The sequence below is a fragment of the Parasteatoda tepidariorum genome, chromosome X1, assembly GCF_043381705.1.
Source record: "Parasteatoda tepidariorum isolate YZ-2023 chromosome X1, CAS_Ptep_4.0, whole genome shotgun sequence".
Lineage (NCBI taxonomy): Eukaryota > Metazoa > Arthropoda > Arachnida > Araneae > Theridiidae > Parasteatoda > Parasteatoda tepidariorum.
In genome coordinates, this window is record NC_092214.1 from 37,742,496 (window position 1) to 37,755,824 (window position 13,329).

Below are 13,329 nucleotides of genomic sequence, written 5' to 3' on the forward strand. Positions count from 1 at the left end.
TGGGTTTTAGGTGGGTGGATAATTATTAATAATTAATTTTAATAATCTTTGAAATGAAACGAAACGCCTGGCGAAATTTTTATAGTCTGTCACATAACGACACATTTATCAAATTGGTTATAAAAACTGTTTTCTTTCCTTGGCGGAAAAAAAATAGCTCTTTCAAATCAAATCATCCCTAAAAAGAGATGAAAATACGCCCTCTAGTGGGAGAAAAAAACAGAGAGCAAGTGACAATTAGTTTTAAGCGGGAGTTCAGTTATGTCAAGTTAGAGATGTTGGAGCATGAGAATGCTCTGTAGATATGGGCTTATCATGGTTCCCTCAGCGACGTTGGTTGTTCCTTATTTATGCTATTGCTTCTTTTACAATTTTAATTTTTATAGCTGGGTTTGTACCTAATTATCCCTTAACATCGCTCATAAGGTGAGAATTATTTAATAATTTTTAGTATTTATATTTTTCAAAAAATCAAAAGTCTTTTTAAGTAATAAAAAACTTGGAAAAAAATGATGTTTTACAATATTTTTCAGAAAGTTTGACAGAATAATTTATGGTTATTTTTCTCTCATAAAAATGCATAATGAAGAGAAATATAAGAAAAAAAATGTTTAATGGAATTTTATTTAAAAAAAATTCTCATTACAAACAAATTGGAAACAAATTAAATTAAAATTTTTAAAAAGTGTTCTTTTTTTTCTGTAAACATTTTCCCACAATTTTCTTTAATTTCGTTTAATTGTTAGTTCCAAAATGTGCGACAAAGGATTGTCAAAAATAAACTATTTAAACATAGAAAACTGATAGAATATAAAACTAAAAAATGTATCTAGTTTATTTAAAAGGCTCTTCTACTTATTAAAATGATTTTAAAACTTTTTTTAACCCTCTACAACGTAAGATAGTTGCAATAATTTTGCACAGCCAAAAGATTATTAATACAAAATAAGAAAACTTAAAATGACTGTTTTTTCTTAATATTGATTCTAAGATTTCTTCTGAAATACATATCCAAAAGAACACAAATGTAATTCCATATCTTAATGATATCAGACAGATATTATATTATTCAAGATAGATTATTCGACATAAATTTTAAGATATAGAAACATCTACGTGGTTTTAAGTTCTTGCATGAAAAAAATTCGAAAAAAATATCTTCGCTTTGTTGGTGCAACCCTCATCGTTTTCCAGTTCTAGAAAAAATTTTAGAGCCAAAATTTTAACATTTTTAGCTTTTGATTTTATTTCATTATTTTTTTCCTTAACAAACAAAGTATGTTTAAGAAAAAGATCGAGATATATTTTCTAAATATTTAAGGAAAATGAAACCATATTTAAATATATATATTGCTTTATACCTTTTATTTTATTTCTATATTATTTTTTTATGTTTATTTTTTTATATTTATTTTTTACACTCTAACCTGCTTATGGTTACAAAAGTAAGTTTATTAATGCATTACAAAAAGCTGTAAAACTAAATAACAATCATTTTCATAATAATTACAACTAAAACGCTATCTCGTAACAGCTATTTTCATGCAAATTAAATAAATAAAAACTAGATACAGTACTTAAAGTCTCGATTTCAAACAACTAAGATCGTAAAATATATAGGACACAAGGTATTAAAATAGGCTAATAAAATAAAAACCAAACCACTAGAATTCTGAATATTTTTTTAAAAAAATTGAGGATATTAAATGTTTTTTTCAAAATTTTCATATGTATCTTATATATAAATTATACATCTTAAGTCTCCATGTAACATTTTTTTTATTATATCTATAATTGTTGATAGCTGAAAATAATGAGCTCTGCTATTTATTTTTGGGAAATAATTCTGCGAGGAAAGAAAATGCAAAAATCGCCGGTATCTCAGTTATTAGATCATTTCAATCAATTGTTCGCATCAAAAATTTGGAAATCTTAAAATCGATGCTTTAAAAAGCAATAAATTACAGCCTTACTTTAATGGTACACTAATTTAAATTTCTTATTCATTTCATAAACTTTTCAAGCAATAAAAACTTCCAGTCTTAATGTTAAAAAATTAAGGGTTGAGTATCAGATCCCAACAAACCAAATAATCATTCAGAAATATACAAACAATTTCAGTGTTTTATCATTAACCTCGATTTTAGATATAGTTAAAATGTAATTAAAAGTAATACAAAAATAAGCATCTCATCAACATTCTGATTCGTAAAAAGGTGTATATAAATGGAACATAACAATATTTCATACAATTTCGATCACTAAATTAAAAACAAAATGTTATTTTCAGCAGATGGAATTCGTTAAAAACGTATATGAATGAAACACGATGTTAAAAATTACATTACTGAAGATTAAATAAACGTATAATAACTATTCAAATTTATGAAAAGATTAATTTCTACGAATAGACCTAAAAATTCAAATTTTCAGTTAGTAGCTAGTGGCCGGTAGACTCGAATAACTTAGTAGACACTTTTTTCCTCAAACGTAATGAGTCTGTGATATCTATAAGTTATTTTCGTTTAATAGCCACTTTTTTCAAACTTCTTTTTTAGCTTGTATTGAATCATATTTTGAAAAAAATCATATTAGAAGTAATTTACGGGTATGAAAAGTTAATTCAACACTAAAAAATACATATATTTGTGACAAAATTTAGTTAAACATACTGAATTCAGTTAAACATACTAAAATGATTGAAAATATTTGGGAAAGCGAAAAACATCTAAAGTGTACATTACAACTTTGAAACATGAATTGTTATAGACCCCTCCTTAAACATTAATATTTCCATCACAAATTGATGGATTCTGAAGGATAAAAATTTTGAATGAGATATTTTAAAGAAATTCTGTTTTTCAGAGTCTTTCTGCATTGATGCACTTTTACCCTTTAACAATTTTTAAAATGAAAAAAATAATAAATTTAAAAAAGTAGCCGGTTGTTTATTTAATTGAAGTCCCCACTTTTTTTTGTTGATTTGCCACATGGAGAGTGGTTATTTTCAGGTTCATATATGAATAAAATATGTATTTATTGCATACATAAGTATATCGCTCATGGACTACAATAGAGGCACAGGTCAAAAAACAAGCGTTTTGGACTAAGAACAGATATAAATACGAAAATACACATTCTTTTCAGCAGCAAAACTAGCACAACTCAGAATTCAACTTGAAGGTAATCTTCGTTTAAGCAAACGAAAGCATTTCTTATGCATTTACCTTAGCAATGAAAACTTTAAACCCACTTGTCTCAAAACTTGATTTTTTGAGTTGTGCCGCTATTGCAGTCCATGAGCGATACATTGCGTATTCATGGCGATAAATACTTTTAAAATTATTCTAAAACAGTTCAATGATATCAATGATATATTTATTACTAATCACAAATAAATATTTAAATTCCAAGGGAAGAAAAACAAGAACGCTATCAAAATCTGACGACTCACTATTGAGGAAAGCTGAATGAAAAACGAATGATTTAATTGTGCGATGAAGCAGAGGAGTTTAAAAGACATTAGAACCACATTCAAATTTCAACCGTCAAACAGATTTTAATATTTTTACTTTAGTTTACTTTAAATGTGATTTTTCAGATTTCGATAGCATTTTTGTTTTTTGCTAGTGCAGTATTAATTTGCGACCCCCAAAGTTTTTACTTTATTAACTAGGATTCCAAAAATATACATTAAGGGCGGCAATTATGAGACAAACGTTATATGAATAAAATCTGCAGTATTTGACTGGGATTGAAACATCTAGCAATTATAGGGATAGATAAAGAAATTCAAATAAATCACACTTAAGTCTTTAAAATAATGATAACTTTAAAAGATAAAATTTTCCATTGTTAATTCTAATGGTCAAATTTTCTTTTATTCATATTTAAGTTTTAGTGACCTTATTTTTAATCTTGATAGCGTAAAATTTTAAACTTTCAATATTTCGTTCTAAATCTCACTACGACTTTTTATAAAATTAATTCCAGTGGCGCGCAAAGATGTCCCTAAAAAAGTAGTTGCAAAATTAAAAAACGAAAAAAGAATTAAGAAAGATCAAATTTAAATCTTAAAACATATTTTAAATCCATATTTTATGTAAATGTAAGCAATAATTGTTTAGTAAAAAACTCCTTATTTCGAAGAAATTAAAAATTTATTGAATTTCTTATTGCTAAATATTCTCAATTTTAATGATCTGGAACTTTAAAAATTTGTAATTTTTGTGTCTGATTTCATAACTTGAAATATCGCCAGCACTAATTAATTAGCATATTTAAAGTTTAGCACTCAAACCATTAAGTTTGAATCTTACTACGTGAAAATCCGATCTTTAGGGATTTTAAATTACTCAGGTGTTCGTATTTTTCAGCGCACTGCATATTCGTGAATTGGAAGAATCTTTCTAAAATTAGATCCTTCAAAATATTTAGTTATTTATTTTTTCAGGAAATTTTTAATATTATAAGTTTAAAAAAATTAATGCTTGCGTTTTCGGGAAAAAAAATCAAAAGTTGTCATTTTTATTTCGACTGGTCATTGGGTCGAGACTTAGTTTTTTCAGATACTAAGTCTTAAAAATGAATTAAAATCGAATTTTTAATAAATCTAGGAATTTGCTACGGAATACCTATCTATAAGAAATGTGCAAAATGTTTCAAGAACAATTTTAATGGGTTTGACAGACAAAACAAATTTATGTATATTTTTATTCTTATACTTATTCTGTTAATTCACCTTTAAATAGTGAAAAAATATCATTTCAAATATAACGTGAAGTAAGATTCGCTCTTTTAATTTAAATTGATATTGTTAAGTTAAATGTTTTTTTTCATGCAATCCAAACTAAAAACAATATATTTTAAAAACTGTAAATGGTAACAATTGGAATGAGTTTCCTAAAATATAGTATACAGTACTTTGACTACATGAATTTGAAAAATCTCAGGTCCTGAAATTTCCAGAAAAATAGTATAATAAAGGACCAATTTTAGTTTTTGCGAACTTTTAAAAAACTTTAAATCTTATTTTAAATACTGAAGGCAAATTTGAAAAAAAAAGGATATTTTTTGTCTTAATAAATTAAAAATTATCATAAGTAAAAACACTATTCTTATTGTGTTTTTAATTATATTACGAAATTATAAACATAAATTTTTAAAAAATGTCTTAAGGAAGATTTGTAAACGTTTTTTGTATACTTATTTAATTGTACAATAATACAAATTTCTTTAAAAAAATTATATGCCTTTAAGAAAATCAAACGTGTTCCATACTACCAAAATAAAATAATACGATATGAGAAGCAAACTATGCTATTTTTAAACAGACTTAGAACTTTACAATAAGCAACATACATTAAAAGAGCATTTCGAAACTAAACACAGGTACTTACTTTCAATCTTGCTGTTACTTAGTTCAGAAATTGTTAAATTTACTCCAGCAATGAAAGAAAAATAACTTTTTGTATTGGTAATAAATAAGTCATTTTTTTATTGTTTTTAAAAATAAACGAGGTTTATATATGTGAAGAGGAGAGAAAAATTCAACTTTCAAAATTGACTGTTGACTGTTGATGACGATGTGGGGGGGAGGGGATCTCTGCTACTCGCTTTTATCCCCCTTGATCAAAATTTAAACAAACGTTACTTAATGAAGCAGTACACATCTCATTACTTACACCTGAGATAAAAGTTTCAATTTGGAGTTTTTAATACGTTTCCGGCTTCCTCTTTCTGTTGAGCTCAAATTTCAATTAATACTCCTGGCCGAGCAGTCTTATCGTTCTTCTAAACGCTCTGTAGCAGGAAAATAGAGGGTTCGAATATCACAGTAAGCCTAGATGCACATTGCGATGTCCTTCTCAAACTTAGTTGTAGTTCATTTACGTCGCACTAGAGCTGTAAGATGGGCTATTGGCGACGGCCAGGTAAGCATCTCTGAGAATGATCCGGACACATGCCATCACAATTTTGATCCTCTGCAGAGGGAATGGCATCCCCACTTCGGTAGCTCGACGACCTGCACGCGAAATCGAGCACTTTATGGTAGAACAGTTTGAAGAGGACCAATACAGCACACCCTCGGTCACTACGCAGACTTATCCAAGCGGTCACCCACCCGCACACTGATCGCAGCCAGTGATGCTTGACTTCAGTGATCTGCTGGGATCCGTGTCTTAACGATCAGTCCACTGCGAGACTCTCAAACTTACACTATCAAGTTAGAGAAGTATTGAACAAGTCGCCGATAGCCCATTGTGCAACTCTAATGCAACGTAAATAAAATACCTACTTACTTACCTATAATTCAAAATAAAAAGGGCTTATAAGTCGTATTTGTAATAAGCGTATGAGTCTGCATGTGTATGTGAAATAATAATCAAATTTCATTAATTAAGGGTCTCTGTGAAGGGGAATATTTTACTTCCTCCAATAACCCTTAAACGTGAAAGTAGCTTGTTCAAATCCCTCCGTAACCCTGAATGTGTCTTTTTGTAATTTGTGATATCCGAGTTTCAATCTGAAAAGGGTTGATAAGCCGTTCTTCCTATTAAGCAACAATCCTTAAAATGTATGAGTAACGATAATTAATTAAGTTACTACAAAAATTGGAGAATAGAAAGTAGCCAACGATTATTCAGCTAGCTTTTAAATCAAAGGATTAAAAAGAAATTTTGCTGCCACCTGAAACAACAAATGAGCTACACTCTTAGCCCTACTTCAATTAAACTCTACTGTACTTTTATTTGAAAGCTTTAAGGGTAATTAAGCACATTCGAACATGAATCTAAGCTTTTACTACAAATCGAAGTCCAGAATCTTAATCTCTCTGTCATGCCGAACAGATTAATGATGTGAGAAGAGTTTTAATAACTATATCCTTATAACCTATAACATAGTCCTTATAGCCTATCTTTATTTGTGCAATTAAGCTATTCGATGTTATTTGCTTATGAGAGATGAGAACCGTCATGTGATTTCCTCTAGACCTTCTAAGCCGTTGCTCAGGAATTTAGCCTCTTTTTCGCTCCCTGCCGAGCTAGTAAAGATCGATGCAAAACATCACATTTGTGAGGGCATAACCAACTTTTCAACCGGATTGTTGCCAAAGGATACCAAAATCTAAGCTTTAACATGTTATTATTAATTTATTTTATTTAAAATTTCCACATTTCTATCAATTTGCCTTCGTGTATGTCTGTTCGGGTGGAATTTTGTAATCGATTTTAAACTAGCTTCCCGACTAGCTACAGACTTCAAATTTGGCACATAGTTCAGAATTGGATGACAATGCATGAAAATGAAGAGAAAGAAGACATACAAAGTAAAATAAAATTAAAATTAAAGAAAAGTTAATATTTTCGCTATTGTCTTTTGTTGTCGATTCGATTATTTCAAATTAGTGTCACATGTCAGTTGAAAGGCTTTGTACATAGTGAGAGAAAAAATTGAGATTTCGAAAGTGAGTACAAAAAAAATCAAACTAAAAAGTAATATTTTTAAAAATTGCGTAGTGGAGAATAATAATTAAAAAACAAAAATTTGAAAAACGAAAAACGTGGTGAGCATGAAATGCATAACAGTACATATACATATACACATTTTCTTACTCATACACATACACATCCACATATACATCCTCATACACATGCATATATACAAACATATTCCACATCCACATTCAGATACAATTACAGCTATACATACACATATTCTCATGAGCACACATACGCACACTAATATAACATTACTGTTATGTATTTCATGCGCCCCACGTTTTTCGTTTTTCAAATTTTTGTTTTTTAATTATTATTCTCCACTACAAAAACGCGGTTTTTAAAAATATTACTTTTTATTTTGTTTTTTTTTTATTTAAACCGTTAGTCATATAAATAATTCAAAGACGAGATCGGAACAATTAGTGATAAACAGAACTCTTTTTTTTTTACCATCAAACTGTTCTTAATATTGTTTTCAGGTAGCTACTTTACAAGTTTCCGAAATTCCCATAAGATAAAATCAGCCTACACTGAAGCATATTATTGTCTACATGGAAATCGTGCTATTTTTATCGCTCTCCCAACCAATTTGAAATTTTGGCTTATTATTATTTTGTCCTTAGCCTTTTTATAAATATTAAGACCTGATAATCATTTTGCGAAGTTTTTAAGTACAGATGAAATTATTCTCTTTCTTAAATGTTGTTTCAGAACCACTTTAAATGTAATTAAAAGTTCAAACACTGTAGTTGGCAGTTAAGGTATATTTGTCAATTATTCCGGATTCAGAAATATTTTTCTTAAGTATTTTTAAAAATTTTGCTTATAAGAAATATTTTAAAAAAATGCCTTGCATTAGCTTTCTAATTGTGTACTACCTATAATAATACACAGAGCAAAGGTTAAAAAGAAGGAACTGCAGACCACTCTTATAAAATAAATATGTATATATAAATTTTAATTTAATAAAACATGGCATTAAAATAAATATGTATTAATAAGCATGTAACAAGACTACAGTCACGCCAGGTGTTCACCTATGCAGGATTTGTAAAATTATCTACAGCTATAGCGGTTAGAGAAGAAAAAGAAAGTGTTCTTGAACAAACGATGAAAAGAAAGTGTTCATAGTATTAAAAAAAACTATGAGACAATTTATGACTATTTCTTTAATACTTTGCTTGTTAGTCTTACTCAGAAATATGAAACTTGCCGCACGTGTAGCGATTAAGTTTTTTTTCACATCCAATTATAAATTTAAAAGAAGCATAACTTTTTTAAGCTTGAAATAATAACTTGGCAAAAAAAATTTCGATTTCTTTCTCTTAAGTGGGTTAAACGTCAATAAAAGAAAAATAGCCCTTTCATTAAACAACGAATAAAACTGAGAGGAACTTTTAACAAAATTATTAATTATCACTTATTATCACTTATTATAATTAAAAGTTCAAACACTGTAGTTGGCAGTTGCGGTATATTTGTCAATTATTCCGGATTCAGAAATATTTTTCTTTTTATTCTAACAAAGTATTTTTAAAAATTTTGCTTATAAGAAATATTTTAAAAAAATGCCTTGCATTAGCTTTCTAATTGTGTACCTATAATAATACACAGAGCAAAGGTTAAAAAGAAGGAACTGCAGACCACTCTTATAAAATAAATATGTATATATAAATTTTAATTTAATAAAACATGGCATTAAAATAAATATGTATTAATAAGCATGTAACAAGACTACAGTCACGCCAGGTGTTCACCTATGCAGGATTTGTAAAATTATCTACAGCTATAGCGGTTAGAGAAGAAAAAGAAAGTGTTCTTGAACAAACGATGAAAAGAAAGTGTTCATAGTATTAAAAAAAACTATGAGACAATTTATGACTATTTCTTTAATACTTTGCTTGTTAGTCTTACTCAGAAATATGAAACTTGCCGCACGTGTAGCGATTAAGTTTTTTTTCACATCCAATTATAAATTTAAAAGAAGCATAACTTTTTTAAGCTTGAAATAATAACTTGGCAAAAAAAATTTCGATTTCTTTCTCTTAAGTGGGTTAAACGTCAATAAAAGAAAAATAGCCCTTTCATTAAACAACGAATAAAACTGAGAGGAACTTTTAACAAAATTATTAATTATCACTTATTATCTATGGAACAAATTAGTTTTTTTGTTTGTTTTAAAGAGTTACATTTTTCCTTTTTCGATTTTTATGTGATAGCTTATGTTTTACACTGTTATTGAAAACATTTTTTGAATAATGATTCATTTTTTATTCAAGTTCGATCAAATTTAAAGAATTTTTTTCTATGTGCCAGAAATATTGTTGCTTCAATTTTTATTAATTTTTAGAATCTGAAAAATATTACCAGAAACTTTTTCAGTGGTAATTTCTCACACTTTACTTTCAATTATTTTGTTTAAAGTTAGCATGAATTATTTGTTATCAGATTAAATAAAGTATGAGTGACTTAAATCTGCCAAGAAAATGCTGATTACTATGATATTGTAGCGATATAATTTCTCATTGAATTGTAACATAATTACTGAATCACAACTAAAAAAGAGCAGGAAAAAAAGCACTGAAAAACAAGCCCCTCATTAACTATAATTTCAATTTAACGCCCGATTCCATTAGGGTCGTTGATCTCGAATTTATTATTATTTAATAATTTTTCAAACGCAATTAGACATTTTAAAAAAAATAATTAATATAAAAAGTCTAATTTGAAGTTGAATGAAAGGAGCTTTTAATACTTTATATATTTTAATGCAATTATATAACACATAATAGTATTATTATAAATAATGTATTAATTAAATTAACAATAATCTTTTTTGATAAATTAAAAATATTAGCAAAAATAATGAAATACTAAAAAATAATTAGTAGAAAAAGTATTTTTGTATATTATTATTTTATCATAGTACAAAACAGGTAATTATTGAAATTTCGAATAATTTTAGAATTGCTTAAGAATCCTAAAAGCGAGAAAAAAAATTTAAGTTTAAGTATTTTAATTTAAGTTTGCTTAATCAAGGGAAAAATTCAAAAAAATATATTTCTTTTGTCCTTCAGAGAATGAAACTCAAAATTTTTTTAAGTTGAAATTTAAATTTATGAGTTTTAGTTATTTTCAAGAAATTTTATACAACAAAAATACGAAATTTTTTCAAATAAAATACTTGATGAAAAGATTATCAATGTAATAAAAATTTACTTAAAAAACTGCAATTTAAAATAAATATTGAATTAAAGTATAATTATATTTGAATCTTTATGGAGAATAATATTATGAAATGCAATTTTTTTATTTACTTTTAAACTTATTAATTTGACTTGCCTACATATTGAAATCTCTTACTTCTCTTATCTTCTATTCCACAGAGGTTTTGGTTTTCCTCTGTGCAACAGAAGATAACAAAATTTCCCCTTTTTTAAAGTTTACAGTAAAGAAATGTATTAAATATCTGTTTTAGTGTTTAAAAAATTGAGAGATAGTTTGTAAGTATGCTTGATTTAATTGTTCCAGTAACAGCGCCTTACCACGCTTTTTTTGGGCCTTGAAGAATGTTTGAAAAAGATTTACGACAAATAAAAAAATTTAAATTGTCTGCTTTAATTTTAGTATCTGTGAGCCAAATTTTAAATCTAAACTTGTAGACGTGGGTGTTTCCGTTACAAACTAAAGCCAACAAAAGGTCTTTAACATTATGTAAACAAGTTTCTGGCAGTTTTCCCCCAAAGGTTTTAGCATTTAAAGCGAGGTAAATAGCTATTTTAAATTTAAAAAAAGACAAACAAATAAGGAAATTGCAGCACTTGTAGCACAATTAAGACTTATTTCTATTAAAATAAACAAATAAATTTTTGAAATTGAATAAAGACATGATTTCTGATGATTTTTAACTTCCTTATGACTAATTTACTTCAGAATCAAATACTATTTTGCTTTTAAATTCACATTACATTTACATGTTTACTCATAACATTTAGCCATTTTATCTAGTTTATCAAAAACAAAGTAAATTGCAATGAGCATTATTTAATGGTATAGCCACAAAAATATTACCCAATGTAAAAATATAATAATTTATTTTATTTTATAACCGCGTTGAACAGCCTCCCCAATTTTGGGTTTACCACTACTAATGTGCAACTCTGTAACCTTGTAATTTTGAATCCAATCCTGAAGACAAGAGAACTCCTGAATTTGCCTCCGTGGAGTACTTTTTGATGGAACTAACCCGCATTTGCGTGACATGGAGAGGGAAACTACGAAAACCTCCCTCGGTTAGCCTGATGGGTGAGGGGACTCTTACCAAATGAGTAAAAATGCAGTTTTATTAGTAGTAATCGTGAAAAATAAGACGAAATAAAGATATAGGAGGAAAGATAGTAAAATATAAGTTTGAAATTTGTTTTTGAAAAGCTATTTTATGAAATTCTATTTGTAAATCTTTTTTATTTATAAATAAAACAAGAATCAGAAAAAAATTATGAATTGTAATGAAAACTAGAACGCAAAATGTGCGCATTATTTTTCGCATAGTTTGATAGAAATATTTTTAAAAAAAATTTTTAACGGAAAAAGTATTTTTAAATAACTATCAAAATATTTGCAAAAGAAAAGAATTTTCAAGGTTATAATCTGTCAGCTCACGAATATTAGCTTTTGAGAGTTATTCAAGATATCTAATAGAGCTACAGTTGTTTAAACATTAAGGCCAAAAAAATATTCATCAACCGAAACGCGTCATGTTTGAGTATGTTATTTTTCCTTCTCAATTTCATCGCTTTAGATTAATCCTAGATAACTTATATTAGTATTAATCTGTAACTATATAATCATTTGACTAAAAGACTACGAATTAAAAACAAGGACATTTTTATATTTTATTTATTTATTTCAAGTAAATTAGCGGATTATAATATTTCAATTAAAAAATAGAAATATGGTACAAATTAACGTTTGGCAAATTTTAGAAGTGTTCTCTCTACAAAATAGCCTTTGTTGCAGTAATAATATACGTTTTTTGTCATTCTGCATTTCTGAAATGAACAGAAAGTACGAATTCTGCATTTTTTTGCAACACTTTCAAATATTCGAAATATCTACCATGTTTAGTTTGATGGAAATAAATATTCGATCACTAAACGACGATTACAGCAAATCTTGAAAAGTAATTAGTACAGCCGAACTTATCACTTTCGGACAACTCATTTTACAAGTTATAAATGAGCTGTGTGTAAAGTAGTGTGAGCACAACAGGAACGTTTCAAATTAGCTAGACTGGCAGGGCGCGGTAGTCTATAGACATCTTTGATTAAGGACCATTGTTTGCTTACTTAAACTTTTCTATTTACTTAAATATTCAGCATTCCAATACATTTAATATAAGAGAAGGAACATCATTGTTTAATCATACAGTATATATAGAGAGAAATTCTATTTTTTAAGGTCCCGCAGTGGACTGATCGTTAAGACACGGTTCCCAGCAGATCACCGAAGTCAAGCATCACTGGCTGTGGTCAGTGTACGAGTAGATGACCACTTGGATCAGTCTGCGTAGGGACCGAGGGTGTGCGGTATTGGTCCTCGTTAAACTGTTCTACCGTAAAGTGCTCAACTTCGCGTGCAGGTCGTTGGGCTACCAAAGCGGGGTTGCCATCCGCTCTGCAGAGAATCAAAATTGTGATGGCATGTCTTCGGATCATTCTCAGGGATGTTTCCCAGACCGTCGCCAATAGCCCATTGTGCAGCTCTAGTGCGACGTAAATGAACTACAACTACAACAACTTATTTACACGTGCAAATTAGTCCG

At 28.2% G+C, this 13,329-nt stretch overlaps 1 protein-coding gene across 1 annotated transcript in view; it reads left to right on the plus strand.

Annotated features, from left to right (window-relative positions):
• Positions 1 to 227: 227 nt before the first annotated feature.
• Positions 228 to 13,329, plus strand: part of LOC107451045 (galactose-3-O-sulfotransferase 2) — a 45,739-nt gene continuing 32,637 nt past the window's right edge. Inside the window, exon 1 of the mRNA XM_016067017.3 lies at positions 228 to 426. Coding sequence (XP_015922503.1) covers positions 305 to 426 — 122 coding nt within the window. The 5' untranslated portion in view covers positions 228 to 304. The remainder of the gene's footprint in view (positions 427 to 13,329) is intronic.